General features: G+C 40.5%; 3 protein-coding genes across 3 annotated transcripts; all 3 read left to right on the forward strand.

Annotated features, from left to right (window-relative positions):
- Positions 1-2,238: 2,238 nt before the first annotated feature.
- On the forward strand, positions 2,239-5,263 carry LOC116195781 (phenylalanine ammonia-lyase-like). Its single transcript, XM_031525122.1, is given in 3 exon segments — positions 2,239-2,809; positions 3,361-4,625; positions 4,628-5,263. Coding segments are annotated over 3 exon segments (2,202 nt in total). The 5' UTR covers positions 2,239-2,354; the 3' UTR covers positions 5,110-5,263.
- A 2,193-nt stretch (positions 5,264-7,456) lies between these two features.
- Positions 7,457-10,957, forward strand: LOC116196983 (isocitrate dehydrogenase [NAD] catalytic subunit 5, mitochondrial). The gene is made up of 7 exons (XM_031526959.1): positions 7,457-7,829; positions 8,435-8,755; positions 8,845-9,006; positions 9,092-9,166; positions 9,555-9,664; positions 9,749-9,821; positions 10,369-10,957. Exons 1-7 carry the CDS (start codon positions 7,647-7,649, stop codon positions 10,558-10,560), a joined length of 1,116 nt encoding a protein of 371 aa, XP_031382819.1. The 5' UTR covers positions 7,457-7,646; the 3' UTR covers positions 10,561-10,957.
- An 837-nt stretch (positions 10,958-11,794) lies between these two features.
- LOC116197343 (adenosine kinase 2) lies at positions 11,795-15,600 on the forward strand. Its single transcript, XM_031527460.1, has 12 exons — positions 11,795-11,995; positions 12,944-12,997; positions 13,258-13,304; positions 13,463-13,494; positions 13,586-13,687; positions 13,781-13,848; positions 14,076-14,152; positions 14,246-14,343; positions 14,610-14,680; positions 14,760-14,826; positions 14,921-15,104; positions 15,236-15,600. The coding sequence occupies exons 1-12, from the start codon at positions 11,913-11,915 to the stop codon at positions 15,376-15,378; spliced, it is 1,026 nt and encodes a 341-aa protein (XP_031383320.1). The 5' UTR covers positions 11,795-11,912; the 3' UTR covers positions 15,379-15,600.
- The last annotated feature ends 664 nt before the right edge of the window (positions 15,601-16,264 follow it).

The following is a 16,264-nucleotide window of genomic DNA, read 5'->3' on the forward strand; positions in this document are numbered from 1 at the left end:
TCGGTGAAGGACTTTATTTATAATGTAAGGATTCAAAATTTACTGAAAGCATATTGTAGGTCGAGTGAAAACGGCGCTCATACAAGATTAATTTTTGATTAATTGGATGAAGGCATCTATGATATTTCTATAAAATTTCAGCGACCCCTTTTGACTTGACTCCAACATTGGACCTTGCCCTGGTCATCTTTGGTGGATAATAATTTTTGCTTATTTCCATTTCACCAAGACACACCAACCATTTTTAAAAATTATATATCTACCTGACCGAAAAAAAAATATATCTCTGAGATAATTTAATTAGCATATTCTAACCCCTCAATTATTTTGGAGTTGATGATCGATGCTCGATACCTACACGAGTCCATTGATACATGGCACGCCATATATACGTGAAGTGATAAATGATATTCGATGCGTCATAAAGATCAGAAGAAAAAATATTAGTCCGTAGATTATTCACCATGTAATCCACGCTAAAGATATTTTCCTTGAAGATTTTGAGTTTGGAAAAAGGGGAACTATGGAAAGATTTCGTCGTGGGTCCATTTTATAAACGTTCATGAATGATTGTGGGCCCTAATTAAGCTAAGAGGGTCATAATCCTCATCCGCTGTTTATTTTTGTACTATTAAGTAGCTAGGAGTAGTAGTTGAATGTATCTCGAGAGGTTGCTAATTTTTCTTATTAATTAATTAATAGAGCAGATGTCTAATTTTTTTTTAATGTAACTGTTCCTTAATATTATATAGCTCATCAAATATCAAATAATTTCGATTAGTGTTGGTGGGAGTGATTACCGACGAGAAGATTTCATAATCACGAAAAAAATGGATCTCGTTCGGTACAATGGCTTTCGTATTCTTCTAATCAACACCAAAACTCTGAGTTCGACTTTGATTAGTGAATTCCTCGTAGCATCTCCTGATTCCGCTTGTCCTCGTTAAATGGACGGGCTTTTCTTATAAAATTCATTCCATAGAGTATAATTCGTCAACTTGCATAATATTTTGGTAAAAAAAAGAAAAAGAAAAAAGAAATCTTTAATAAATGACAAATATTATTGAGGGTGGCCGGTTGAACCCTTGTAAGCCGCCCGCTCAAATCCTAAGTCAAATGTGCTCATCACTTATTTTTTTCATTTCCTTGTTGCACAGCGTCTACGTCCACGTCCACGTCCACCACCAACTTCAGTCCTCCGTGAATATTTACTTTAATTTTTTCTCCTCGTGTTCGATCTTCTATTGTCGATAACGTTGTGAGAACAATCAATATAACGGTCCGATAGAATCGGTAATACGACCGGGACCACCTGCCTTGGTAAATTTTGGGTAATAGGAGTGTCCTATATGAACTGGTGCGGATATTTTTCGCACGCGAATTCAATTAGTAATTAAATGAGGAAATTAGGTTGCATCGCAACGGTAAATTTTTCATCTTCTCCGTTTCCGCCTTGTATTCTTCTTGTTGCTTTCCTTTTCCAGCAACGATAGGTATCTCAATGATTGACAAAATGTCCATAAGAGAGAAAAGTTGTAGCGTACATGACAAAATGTCCATAAGAGAGGATTGTAGCGCACGTGGCATCCTCGGACCTCGTGGTTTGCTGATACGTGCGGGAAAACATTACGCACCCGGACTTACCCCGAACTCGGAATCGTGTTACGCATGCTGTTTGGTTTTGTCCACCATTGGTGATGGCTGACAGTTACTGATAATTTTTGGAGGATCAAATTGAGAGAGGAGTTGTTTTCCATATGGATTGTCCGGCGTTCAAACCTCCCACCAACCACCGCACCCTCCATGCAGATGCCCTATTGACTCCTTGACGAGTAAAAGAGTCTCCCACACCACACTGATCTACTACGAAGCCACGCCCCACCTTGCATCCACCGTTCGATTTACCCTCACCAACGGCCCTGATCCTCCCTCACCCAACACCCTCATATGCACACCTACCAAACACTGGAAATCTGAATTATTTTTATGAATAGCACCACGAGATATTCTTAATATATTAGTTGAAACTAATTTTCTTGAAGCATCATCTTGGTAGTGGCCACGATGTGCTTTTAATTGATTTTTGAGACCCTATACTGTTGATAAAGTCCACAGCTGACAGTTCGATTTGCTATTGAGTCACATCCTCGTGTCTAAAACCGGATTTCTCGACCAAACTGGAATATTGAATTCGCTTTATTTCTCCTATTTAAACCCATATCCCTCCCTCCTTCATTTCTCCAGGAAATCCTTCTCTCATTCCCTCTGATTTCCTCTCCATAGCAACTCCTTCTCCTTCTCCTTTTCCTTTCTCCTCGTCCTCCTGCGGTTAGGTTTGGCTTCGAACGTTATATATGAACATGGAAGTCAGCACTAAGGATGCCATCCATCAGAACGGGAACGGGGCACTACACGGGCCGATGAACGGTCTGTGCATCAAGAGTACTGTGGCTGCCCGCCAGTACCAGCACGGGCACGACCCCCTGAACTGGGGGGAGGCGGCTGAGTCGATGACTGGGAGCCACCTTGACGAGGTGAAGAGGATGGTGACCGAGTTCCGGAAGCCAGTGGTACGGCTAGGGGGTGAGACCCTGACAATATCCCAGGTGGCGGCCATCGCTGCACGGGACACCGAGGGCGTCAGGGTGGAGCTCGCGGAGTCTGCCAGGGCCGGCGTGAAGGCCAGTAGCGACTGGGTGATGGACAGCATGAACAAGGGGACCGACAGCTACGGGGTCACCACCGGGTTTGGTGCCACCTCGCACAGGAGGACCAAGCAGGGCGGTGCTCTTCAGAAGGAGCTTATTAGGTAACTATATGACTCGGATTCCCTATCCGGACCGACATTGAATGTTAGCATTAATTTTCCACCTCGATACTTAAATTGGCTTGTTTAACTTACTTAGGTCACAAGTCTAGCAAATCCTGAGTAAGAAATGGTTTTGATATTTACCCCAAAAAAAAAAGAATAAAAGAAAAAAAGGAATGGTTGTGATGGTAGGATTTTAGTGAAAGCTATACGGATGTACAATTATTAAATCGTAAAGATTGAAACCTGCAGTTTCAGTAAAATTGAATTTCATTTGCTTTTTAAAGTATATATAATATGGTTGGAAGCTTGGACCACCTAACTCTGCTACATATGCAGAACAATTACCTGGTGTCGAACGTGTAAATGCCACTAATAGTCGTAATTATCTAAGATTTTCAGTCATAGAAAACATAAATTCGGCCAAAATTGAGTATATTCATGTCCATGAAAGTGATGAAATATAAGATAAATCGAAAATAATTTAGATATGATCAAATTCAAATTAAATGCCAGTAAATTTGATGAATGTTGTTGGCAAATGTTTTCAGGTTCTTGAACGCTGGTATATTCGGGAATGGAACAGAGTCCTGCCACACTCTGCCTCACTCTGCCACCAGAGCTGCCATGCTCGTCAGGATCAACACCCTCCTCCAGGGCTACTCCGGAATCAGGTTCGAGATCCTCGAAGCAATCACGAAGCTCCTGAACCACAACATCACCCCCTGCCTTCCCCTCCGGGGAACCATCACCGCCTCGGGCGACCTTGTCCCCCTTTCATATATCGCGGGTCTCCTGACTGGCAGGCCCAATGCCAAAGCCGTTGGGCCCGAAGGGCAGCCTCTCAATGCGGAGGAGGCCTTCCAGGTTGCAGGGATTGACTCAGGGTTCTTCGAGTTGCAGCCCAAGGAAGGGTTGGCGTTGGTGAATGGCACGGCAGTTGGTTCCGGCCTTGCATCCATGGTTTTGTTCGAGGCCAATATCCTGGCGGTCCTGTCCGAGGTATTATCGGCAATATTTGCCGAGGTTATGCAGGGGAAGCCCGAGTTCACGGACCATCTTACCCACAAGTTGAAGCACCACCCGGGGCAGATTGAGGCCGCTGCCATTATGGAACACATCTTGGATGGGAGCTCGTATGTTAAAGCCGCCAAGAAACTGCACGACATGGACCCCTTGCAGAAGCCTAAGCAGGACCGTTACGCCCTCCGGACCTCACCCCAGTGGCTTGGCCCCCAGATTGAGGTTATCCGGTTCTCCACTAAGTCCATCGAGCGGGAGATCAATTCCGTCAATGACAACCCACTCATTGATGTTTCACGGAACAAGGCCCTCCACGGCGGGAACTTCCAGGGCACCCCAATTGGTGTCTCAATGGACAACACTAGGCTTGCGCTTGCAGCAATCGGGAAGCTGATGTTTGCACAATTCTCCGAGCTCGTGAACGATTTCTACAACAATGGTTTGCCCTCTAACCTCACTGCGAGCCCGAACCCGAGCTTGGACTATGGCTTCAAGGGGGCTGAAATTGCAATGGCCTCATACTGCTCTGAACTGCAGTTCCTAGGAAACCCGGTGACCAACCATGTCCAGAGTGCCGAGCAGCATAATCAGGACGTGAACTCGCTGGGCCTGATCTCTTCTAGGAAGACAGCCGAAGCTGTGGAAATCCTAAAGCTCATGTCATCGACTTTCCTCGTCGCGCTCTGCCAAGCAATAGACCTCAGGCACTTGGAGGAGAACCTCAGGAGCACCGTGAAGAACACGGTGGGCCAAGTAGCAAAGAGGACCTTAACCATGGGAGTTAACGGAGAGCTCACCCTTCCAGATTCTGCGAGAAGGATCTCCTCACGGTGGTCGACCGGGAATACGTCTTTGCCTATGCAGATGACCCTTGCAGCGCTACATACCCTCTGATGCAGAAGCTCAGGCAGGTCCTCGTCGACCATGCCCTCAGGAACGGCGAGAACGAGAAGAACCCGAGCTCCTCGGTGTTCCAGAGGATCGGAGCCTTCGAGGCAGAGCTCAAGGCAGTCCTTCCAAAGGAGATAGAGGCCGCTAGGGCAGCCTACGAGAGCGGAACTGGGGCGATCCCGAACAGGATCAAGGAGTGTCGGTCCTACCCATTGTACCGATTCGTGAGGGAGGAGCTTGGGACTGGAATCTTGACAGGAGAGAAAGTCCTGTCCCCTGGAGAGGATTTCGACAAGGTCTTCACGGCAATGTGCCAGGGTAAGATCATAGACCCGATGTTGGAGTGTCTCAGCAGTTGGAACGGCGCCCCGATTCCTATTTGTTGATGATGTGTATCCATCCTATGCTGTTCCGGTGCTCATTCCACTCCATTATTTGTTTGGTGGCTTTTTGGTTTGCCTGTGTGATTTGTTCCATTAGAAACTTCTTTAGCTAGGTAAGAAAGAAAAATAATTCTGCAAATTGTCTTGTGTTCAATCATCGCGCACTCTCATTTTCTTCTCTTTCCTTAAACTGCAACCGTCTAAATGAATCAGAGAAAGAGGCAGCAACTCGGGCCAAAATAAGTTCCGATTCCTGCCTACGCAGCAATTCTCCCGGCGGCAGTCTTCTCTCTGACGAGCCGGTTTCGGATGCTCGGCAGAAGCAACTTCTCTTTCCATGACAAACGCTCGTAACGAACTTCTGGTGCTTTTTGGTGGTCGCTTTCGAGCGATCCACACCAGCAAGTCGATCGAAATTTCTATGATCTCCGCCAATTCTCTTGTGGGAACTATTTCAGGAAACCTTGATGGTGATGCATACGAATGAAACCGAAGGACGTCTACATTGCATTACGATTTTTTTTTGTGGCACGCTCAAGAGAGAATCATGAATGTTTCTTCATTAGTATCGTTCTGTTTAGCAATTCATATGTGTTTGTGACCATGCGAGGCCAGAAAAAGCAAAACTTACTTATATCTTATTATCCTACATAAACAATCTTATCCAGAAGCATGCTGACAACCTCATTCGGAAAATTTAATCGCTCCTTCCTCGGATGGTCACTCGTTCTCTTTGAGCTAGCAGAACCTCAATCCGCAACGGAGATCTGATGGCAAGAATAGACGATGGTACGAGCCAGGAACAGTGCCGTACTGATGTCCTTGACTAATTGCAAAAAATGCAGTCAGTCAAGTTTTGTTAACAAACTTTAGATCGAAGAAAGGATGTATAGTGCCACACTGATGTCCACTTGTAATTTAGGAGAAAGTCTTTTATATATAACGGGTATATCATATTGCAAAGTCATAAGCCAATAGTGTTATGCAATTTCTATTGATTTTTAATAATATCACAAAAATAATTACCTGTTAACAAAAATAGATTCTTTTTATATGTTTGGTGGCACAATGTTACGTGATATACCCGTTACACATAATACCTTATCGTAATTTAGTAATTCTGAATTTGATTTTCATTGGAAACTTTATGCGCAGCTTTCTTTACTTTCCCTTTCAAGGTTGGTACTTGGCCAATTCAGTTTGAACAGAGTCAGTCCATTAAACAGTAAAACTCTTGTAATTAGGGCATTTGCCCGTGCATTGCACATGTTTATTTTAATATATTTTTTACATTCATTTTATTTTAAAATTCAAAGTTCTCTACGAGATAAATAAAGTTTCATAATTATTATTAATTTTAAATTTCAAACAATAATTATTCAAATTTTTTTATTAAAAATTACAGTATCTTAATAGTGCAATAATAAATTTTGCATTTCTAATTTTTAACTAATTCTTTGATTTTGTTATTTGTCAAATGGTTGCTTAATACTTTGTCTTTTATTTTCTCTTTTTTTTCCAATTATTAATATTTTCTATTTATATGCAAATTGATTATTCTAATTCTATTTAATATGTCTTTATGATAATAGAAAATTTAGTTAATTTCACTATATAGTATTGGTCGTATCTTAAAAATTACTATCATATATATTAACACAAATATATATTCTTTGTTTTTATAAGACTTGTTCATTGTATTTTAAAAAGCGTTATATTATTAATTAATATTATAGTTATTTTATTTAGAATGATATTTCAAATTAAATTATGAAATTTAGCTTTCTTAAAATATCAGGAACATTTAATATGAATATTTATTACATGAACAGTCTATTTTATAATATAAATAATTAAATTATGAAATTTAATTTAGTTATAATATTGAAAACATTTATTACAAATATAATTGTCTCACTATTTTTTATTTAGTATAATATATTTACTATATTCTTTAATTTATGAAATTTAGCTTTTTATAATCGTAGTTTAATTTACTAATTTTACTTACATATAGATTTTTAATCTCGTGCACTGCACGAGTTTTATTTACATATGATAATTATTCATAATATCTAAAAATGAATTATTTTCTTATAAACGGTGAGAATTCTCAATAATTAAACCGAAACCTCGGCGAGAAAAACAAATATTCAATCATTTGAACCGAGCAAAGTTATCGTGGAAGAATGGTCAACGCCCTGCACCGAAAATGTGGGTCCAATTTGCGGCCATGACCCGATTGAAAAGACGGAAATGCCCTTAATGGTAAGCGCGCCGGTATCGTTTGTTCGCTGTCCTTTCATGTGGCGGAAGAGAGAGAGAGAGAGAGAGAGAGAGAAATTCGACTTTTCCATCAATGGAACGGTAAATATATATACATACATATCGTCTGCGTCTTCTCGTCAAGGGTTCTCTGTCGCTGTGTATGATTATAGGAAAGTGGAAGAAGAAGAAGAAAAGCAGCGGAGAATTTGTGCTCTGAGCTCGATTTGATTCCTCCCTGGAAGGAAAATCATCTGTGGGAGTTTAGCCGATCGATGGCTGCGCAAATCCTGAGACGAGTGGTCGGAAGCCGCTCCACTCAGATCCTGTCGTCCCCTGCGAACCCTACCTCGGTCCTTCCGGCGCTCGCTAGGGCTTTCTCCTCCCAGACTCCGATCAGAGCTACCCTCTTCCCCGGCGATGGCATCGGCCCCGAGATCGCCGAGTCCGTCAAGCAGGTCCCTTTTTCCTCCGCTCATCGAGCTGTCTCATCTTATGCTGAGTCTGTTTACGCGTGCAAATGTACTGGCTTTGCTGCTCGATGATACTCATGATGTGTTTGAGCGGTCTGCGGTTCTCTTGAGGAAAATAGGAAACTCGGACTCGGTAAAAGAGCATGAATTGTAAGGTTTGTAATTAATTGTTGTTAGTGTAGTTTGGTGATGAGGAAACTCAACAATCGGATATCTATATTCGAGAATTAAGTTCGATATGCCATTGTCACCGTGTTGGAGGATTCACAATCAGTTGATTTAACCGAAGAGCATCCTGTTTCAGTACCTTTCGATGCAATTGCTGCTCTGGTTGATCCTTCGAGGATCATGCAATTGCCGTGCACCTTATTGTATTATCATTTAGCAATCAGTGTTGGTTGATGATCTTTTCCTCTGCTCTCAATTTTGGTTTATTCATTGCATTGCTGTCTATTCAATTGGGACGTGTTTCACATGCTTCCTCAGTGACATACTTTTTGGAAATGTGAGGTGCAATGCTCTATATCGAATTGGAAGTTGGTTGCAGCTTTACCTCCTTCATCATCTCATGAGTTTCTTCTACTTTATAGGTTTTTAAAGCTGCTGACGTGCCAATTGAGTGGGAGGAACATTATGTTGGGACTGAGATAGACCCAAGGACTCAGAGTTTCTTAACATGGGAAAGTTTGGAATCAGTTCGGCGTAATAGAGTTGGCCTGAAAGGACCTATGGCCACTCCAATTGGAAAAGGGCACCGTTCCTTGAATCTTACTCTCAGGAAAGAACTTAATTTGTATGCTAATGTTAGGCCTTGCTACAGCCTTCCCGGGTACAAAACGCGATATGATGATGTAAATCTCGTCACTATCCGGGAAAACACAGAAGGAGAGTACAGTGGACTTGAACATCAAGTGAGCATTTGTTTCATTTATACACACTCTTTATATGAGCATTGTATGTTTGTAATATTTATTTAATATAAGGCTTGACTTTGAGCTAGGTTGTGAGAGGCGTTGTCGAAAGCCTTAAGATTATCACTCGTGCGGCAAGTTTAAGGGTTGCTGAGTATGCTTTTCACTATGCCAAGACCAACGGAAGGGACAGAGTTTCTGTCATTCACAAAGCTAACATCATGCAGAAAACTGATGGTCTCTTCCTAAAGGTTCATCAACTCCCAATGCATGAAATCATTTCCTTCATTTTCATTTGGTGTATTCTAATGTATAGTTAGATTTTGTTGTTTCCAGTGTTGCCGTGAGGTTGCTGAGAAGTATCCTGAGATTACCTATGAGGAAGTTGTTATCGACAACTGCTGCATGATGGTAGAGACGAGCTTTATCTTGTTTATACTTTGAGTTTTTGTACAACTTTTGGGCCAGGGTCATAACTTTATTTGTATAGTTTCTTCGAGCGGTTTCAGGCTTTGTTTGAACAACAGTATTATTAAAATGAGGCCATTTACATAATAAACTGAACTTCATTCTGACCTTGGGCCGAAGAATATAATTATTTCTTTACCTACTGCAATATAAATGGTACAACAAAACAATGCTATAACTTGGGATATATTTCTTGTCCCTTTCTAGTGATTTTTGAGTAAAAATTAATCTTGCCCTTATTATGATCCAAGGACATTTAGCCCTGTAAGAACAGTGGAAAGACAGGAGTTGAATCTATCATATGCACTAATTACTTGATCTTCTGATGCAGCTTGTGAAGAATCCTGCACTTTTTGATGTGCTGGTAATGCCAAATCTTTATGGTGATATAATTAGCGACCTTTCCGCGGGGTTGGTTGGTGGCTTGGGCCTCACACCTAGGTTCTTGGACATCTCTCTTTTCTCAATAGCCTCAAATAGCATTTCCTCTATATGTCTTCTAAGTTTCTTAACTTGTCTTAACAGTTGCAACATTGGTGAGGGGGGTATTGCCCTAGCAGAAGCTGTTCATGGCTCAGCGCCTGATATTGCCGGAAAGGTATATGCATTTCAATTTCGTTCGCTACTTTAATCTTGTACTGACCCGGATTTATCTTCCACGCTTTAATATATTATGATTACTGGTGGATTTTTCGTTTTTTGGCTTTACACTATTGCCTGGATAATGCAATGGAAGTTGTTGAGTGAATTTTGGCGTAACAAAAATTATCATTAGAAGTTAAGAACCATAATGGATATCAAACCAGATGAAGCAGTGGTTGGTTGAGGGTCCTATATGTCGTTGGAAGGATCCAACCCCTTTTTAAATGTTTTAGAAGTATGAAGATAGTAATAATACAAATTATGGACTGTTACACAATTCAGGTTCAGTAACCACATATATACTCATAAAAAAATATACATATATGTATACATATGTAGGCTGGTAAGGCCTGTCTTTTGGGTGAAGTGGCCAGTTCATTGCAGTATGCATGCTCTGATTCATATGCATTTGGTCCTGTGCCAACAACTTGACCGAACATTTGGTTGTTTAGCTTGTAATAATACTTAGAATTTATGCGTTTGCTTTGAATTCTTATTCTCAGAACTTGGCCAACCCAACTGCGCTGCTGATGAGTTCAGTGATGATGCTGCGGCACCTGAACTTCAGTGACAAGGCCGAGCAGATCCAAAATGCCATCGTCAGCACCATTGCCGAGGGCAAGTACCGAACTGCTGATCTTGGAGGATCATCTTCGACAACCGAGTTTACCAACGCGATCTGCAATAATCTCTGAAGTGCCAATTCGTACGAGACAGGAGTTGTCCTTTTGCAATCTCTTTCCTTCTGCAGTACAAAAATTGTTAATTCTTGCCCATTGAAGCCATACTTACAGGAGCACATCACACTGATGACTGGGAGCAGTCAGTCTTGTTCATTGATTGGGTAAATTGGAATCAGATTCAGGTTTACCGGTTGATGGAATATTGGGAACGGTGACGAATTAGTCGAGGCCTCCCAGCTACCCTCGTGTATTCGGTTTTCATTATCTAAAACAAGATTTTGAACTAATAAGCATAATCTTGATGTAGTAACTGTAATATGGACTTTAGAAAGGTTTGCTGAGTTATTCAGGTGGATGAAACGTTTCATTCGTGATTCTCATTCTTATATATCAATTCTTCGCTTGTTTACACCTCCTTTTCTTTTCTTTCTTTTTTTTTTTTTGGCCGAAGGAATTGGACAATATTTTAATTGGGGTAGGTAGGATGTACATGATTGTCTATGGATTCGACTTTGGTGAGGGCAGTGTCCAAAAATTCAGATTTGGGTATTTCAATTTAGACTGAATAACTTTGTCGGCGTAGCATAATGCCGTATTCTGCTGCTCCAATGAACTCTAATGCCGAGGCACTCGACTTAAAACCATACATGAAGTCTATGAATTTCGGGTGTGGTCATGAAAGTATTACTGCCATCTATACCTCAGCCGGCTATCATATCCCAAATAAAAGGAGTCAACTTTGGATTCACATTAGAACATTATATCTCAGTAGTACCTTTTCAGTCAATGTAATGTTCTAAGATATGAATCAAAAGTCCCCCTCCTTGACCTTCAACAAACAATTTAAAAAATAATAAAAACAAATTCCACCAAACCCCTCGGGGTTGTTGGACTTGAGTTTCTAATTTATTAGATTTTACTATCACATGACTGTATGTCCATAAAAAGTTCAGAAGCCAAATCAATTAAAAAATCGTTATACTGAACACCCCCCCACCACCACCCCCCCCCCCCCCCCCCCCCCAAAAAAAATCATTATACCCCGTAGTGAATGAAAAATAGGATTTTCCGATCCTTTAGAGTCAAAAAATTGGAAAAATTAGGGGTAAAAAGAAAAAAAAATCACAAAAGCAGACCAACATAATTGAATGGCGTGCCATAAGATTTTATGGCCAATTGAAATTGTCGAATGGTTTGGTAAGAGACATTGACGTAGCCACCTCAGTGAGTGTCCTGTCTATAAAGCTCTCTCTCACTTCGCCCCCTCATTTCCAATCCCCCGGCATCGATCTGAATCTCTCTCTCTTCCCCTGCTTCTTGTTGCCCCGATTTCGTTGCTACATCAATTCTTTTCAGCTCCAGCAATGGCATACGAGGGCATTCTCCTGGGGATGGGCAACCCGCTCCTCGACATTTCAGCTGTCGTCGACGAAGATTTCTTGCAGAGGTACCTCGCTTTCCCCCACGTTCAAGATCTCGTCTTTGAAGTTCCCATTTAGCGGGCCGAAGATCTTGCTTTCGATACCCTTTTGGCTTGTCATCTTTCTGGGCTGATTTGATTCTCTTAGGCGACCCCTCTAATGCTTTTCACCGTCAAAGATCTGATTTTTTCTGCTATTGTTTATCCAAATGAACGTGCTCTGTTTCCCTGTGAAGGATTTGCGATCTCTTCTGCTATTGAAGATTCTTCATCTTGAGTGCGCCGTGTATGATTTAGATCCGCATCCCATGGCATGTTTGGCAGGCAAGGGAGGAATAGATATGGTGTAGAACGCTGATAGAGAACAGTCTACGGCCAGATATATATCACGTTTTGATTTTTTATATTCCTTGAATAGGATAGGTCGAGAATGATGGAGAAAACTTTAGAAATAAGTGCATCTAATTCGTAGTTATAACAGGAGCAGTGCAAAAACAGGAATGTCAAATACTGAATCCTATAATGTTCCTTGCATGGTTGCCAGAGGTGGATTTATTCGTTAGATCTGGTTTCACGAGTAGCATTTCTTTGTACCAGACATTGCCCGATAGGAAAGGAGGGGCGACCTATTCAAAGGACTGATTATTAGGTTCATCCAGCATATCACGTCCACTTAATCGAAATGATGTATAATATGATTGGTAAGTTTGGTGTGGTGTGCTACAAGTACTATTCTAGTTGAGTGAGAGATGTAGCCAGTGCTTGACATAATAATGGAAAATTTTCATGACTCTTTTTTGCCAGTTCTTATTCGATCTGTTCTGTTGTTCTATATCTGTTTTCTTTTAGTAAGTGTGTATGTGCTGCAATGCTCGTGGAGTGAGGATATATTGCCATTTTTCTCCTAGAGTACTCCTGCTCTGGTTCTGGTCTCTCTTTCCTTGAATTCGAGCTGAGCTTATTTCTAATGTACAGATATGACATCAAGCTGAACAATGCGATTCTTGCAGAGGACAAGCATCTCCCAATGTAAGTTCCGCCCTCCGAAATTTTAAACTAGCTACATTCTAGTGGTCTTTTGTGATTTGCAACAGTCTTCTGTATACTAGTTCTGATGAAATAGTTGAATCTTGTTGAATTTGAAACTTAAATTTCCGGCGGTCTTGTCAATTTTGAGTCATGTTTATTAATTTATTTTTAAAATTATTAACAATTATTGTTATTTTATGTTTCTATGTTTTTTTGTGCATTGTATCTTGGCCATGGTACTAAGTGTCTGAATATTGCAGGTATGATGATATGTCCAGCAAGTATAATGTGGAGTACATTGCTGGAGGTAATAGGCCTCCATCTTTTTTCATTTTCTTTTTCTAATTTACCGAGGAGAAAAGGCTGATATGAGCAGTTAATGCTACGAGTTATTTTTATTTATTTATTTTGGGATAAGAGTGCTATGAGTTAGGTATTTGACCTAAATTACATTTTTGCCTGCAGGTGCCACTCAAAACTCAATTAAAGTTGCTCAGGTACATTACAAATTCTCTTCAAGTGCAGCTACAAACATTAGCTGCATTGTACGAAGAAAATGATTTTTTTTTCCTCAATTTTCCCTCTCAGTGGATGCTTCAAGTTCCAGGTGCGACCAGTTACATTGGTTGCATTGGGAAGGACAAATATGGGGAGGAGATGAAGAAGAACTCAAAGCAAGCTGGTGTCAACGTAAGATCATAATTTTATATTAGTTCTGTTGCATTCGATGATTTTCCTTTACATTTTGGGAGAAAAGAGACCATAATTTGATGCATTGTTCAGATTCACTATTATGAGGATGAGACTGCACCCACTGGCACCTGCGCTGTTTGTGTTGTTGGCGGTGAGAGGTCAGTAGTTTACATCTTGCATTGATCTTTATGGTTGTCTCCTTTATGATGCATAGTTAGCTTAGTGTCAGCATAAAGATTCCACACTTCTTTATGCTTTGATCTTTCGCATCACGTGATAATCATATGAATAATATGTCTTCAGAAATTTTAGTGATCTCAAGACATTCTAGGACGTTAAGTTTTAACTACCTGGAATGATAAGAGTTTATGTTTGATGTCAACAGGTCTCTTATTGCAAACTTGTCTGCTGCAAACTGCTACAAATCCGAGCACTTGAAAAGACCTGAAAATTGGGCACTGGGTAACTCTCTAACTCTTAAATGATTAATATGCATTTCATCCTGTTTTTATACATCTTTCTGAGTGAAATTCCTGCTGAAAATCATATGTACAGTCGAGAAGGCCAAGTACTACTACATCGCTGGATTTTTCCTCACTGTGTCCCCCGACTCAATTCAACTTGTTGCTGAGCATGCAGCTGCCAATAACAAGGTAACGCTATCTGAACATCTGATTGGAACTAAAGTTCTTGCCTCAATCTGGCTTATTAATGGATCCCATTACCACTGTTTGATTGTGGCTGGTTCCGCTTGCATAATCCACAGACCGACAATGAGAAGCAGTTGTGATTAAACCTCTCTTTCTGGCTTGATCTATGCAAGAATTTCCCCCTGGTCTTATGCCTTCTTCATTTGTTAATACTTTCATTAGCTTTCACTTAAAACAGCAGCCCTGATCCTTATGTGTGTGCATTGCAGGTCTTCACGATGAACCTTTCTGCTCCGTTCATTTGCGAGTTCTTCAAGGATGCCCTCGAGAAATTTTTGCCGTAAGAATATTATACCTTTTATAGAAACCTTTTGCATTGAAGATGCTATAAATCTTAACCTGGTGATATAATATTTCAGCTACATGGACTTTGTTTTCGGGAATGAGACCGAAGCAAGAACTTTCGCTAAGGTTCATGGGTGGGAGGTATGTATATACAAGTGATTCTCACTAACTGCCTCTCCCAACTATTTAAAACATTGTGATGAATGCTTATTGACTCATTTGGGCCTTTTTTTAGACTGACAATGTTGAGGAGATAGCCCTTAAAATCTCCCAGTGGCCCAAGGCGTCTGGAACACACAAGAGGATCACTGTTATCACTCAGGGTGCAGACCCAGTTGTTGTTGCCGAAGATGGGAAGGTGAAGACATTCCCGGTTATATTGTTGCCAAAGGAGAAACTTGTTGATACCAACGGAGCAGGTATGATTCTGCATTATGGCCGGAAGTACGAGATAACAACTAGGAGCTACTCGGAAGTTATTTTGAAAATTTTATCGAATGTGCTTGCATCAGAATGTGTGGATTATAATCTATTTTCTCATGCTATACAGGTGATGCATTTGTGGGGGGATTCCTCTCTCAGTTGGTTCAGGAGAAACCAATCCCGGAGTGCGTCAGGGCTGGGTGCTATGCATCAAACGTTATCATCCAAAGATCGGGTTGCACCTACCCGGAGAAGCCCGACTTCGCTTAAGAGAGTTGATTGATTATTCCGGTTCCCACTCAAATTATTGAAGGGGCCAAAAATTTTCATATATTTTGATGGTCAGACGACCTGCGGCTTATATCTGTTTTGTTTGCCGTACTCTTACTATTTGTTGTGCCTTCAATATTTGATGGTTGGTTGAATTAAGACATTTGAGGTTAAAGTTCCTCTATTATATCTAAAATGGAAAGATCTCATCCATTTCTTCAACTTGTAGTCGATTTCTCCGAGTACGATGTAGTTTCTTGTTTATCAGGATACAGTGAAGACTCTTGTTTGTCTCGATTGAGTGGATCAGAGACTGACTAGGACCGATTGGCTATGATAAAGCGGGCTTGTCTAGCCTTAGCTCCAACAGAAGGATATCTTTGCTTTGGTCTCGTTTTGAATCAATTGAGGTCTCGAGGCGATATATGACTGTGCTCGAGGCCATGGAAGGTGTGACCTCGCCCGATCCTGATCATGATTAAATCAAATGTCTGAATAAGGATTGGGTAAATAAGGTGTAAAATAATGTACTTTTTATTTTTATTTTTGAAAATCTAGCACGTATTTTCAAAATTTTCATTAAAATCTCAATGTTTGAGTTTTGTTTCAAAGCTTGCAAGCTGTTAGTCATTATCAATCTCTTCTGTCAAGACATTGACGTGTCATTGCCATATAATTGATTTCTTGGACAAAAGACATGTAAAATCATGTATTTTTTAATTTTTTTTCCGATCTAACATGTACTTTTCAACTTTTTTTCAAATTTAAAATTTTTTTAAATAAAAATATTTTAGTGTGAGAAAATATTAACCACAATGTTAGATCAGAAAAAAAGTTAGAAAGTACATGATTTTACATATAATTTGTTCGAGAATTTAATTATATG

The sequence above is a fragment of the Punica granatum genome, chromosome 2 (assembly GCF_007655135.1).
Source record: "Punica granatum isolate Tunisia-2019 chromosome 2, ASM765513v2, whole genome shotgun sequence".
Lineage (NCBI taxonomy): Eukaryota > Viridiplantae > Streptophyta > Magnoliopsida > Myrtales > Lythraceae > Punica > Punica granatum.

Excerpts from the sequence above, each read along its gene's own strand:
- LOC116196983 (XM_031526959.1), top strand. The coding sequence starts at position 7,647 with ATGGCTGCGCAAATCCTGAGACGAGTGGTCGGAAGCCGCTCCACTCAG. Across the intron at positions 7,830-8,434 it reads TCGCCGAGTCCGTCAAGCAG|GTTTTTAAAGCTGCTGACGT; the intron begins GTCCCTTTTTCC and ends TCTACTTTATAG. Across the intron at positions 9,167-9,554 it reads TCGACAACTGCTGCATGATG|CTTGTGAAGAATCCTGCACT; the intron begins GTAGAGACGAGC and ends CTTCTGATGCAG.
- LOC116197343 (XM_031527460.1), top strand. The coding sequence starts at position 11,913 with ATGGCATACGAGGGCATTCTCCTGGGGATGGGCAACCCGCTCCTCGAC. Across the intron at positions 11,996-12,943 it reads GACGAAGATTTCTTGCAGAG|ATATGACATCAAGCTGAACA; the intron begins GTACCTCGCTTT and ends TCTAATGTACAG. Across the intron at positions 14,344-14,609 it reads ATGCAGCTGCCAATAACAAG|GTCTTCACGATGAACCTTTC; the intron begins GTAACGCTATCT and ends TGTGCATTGCAG.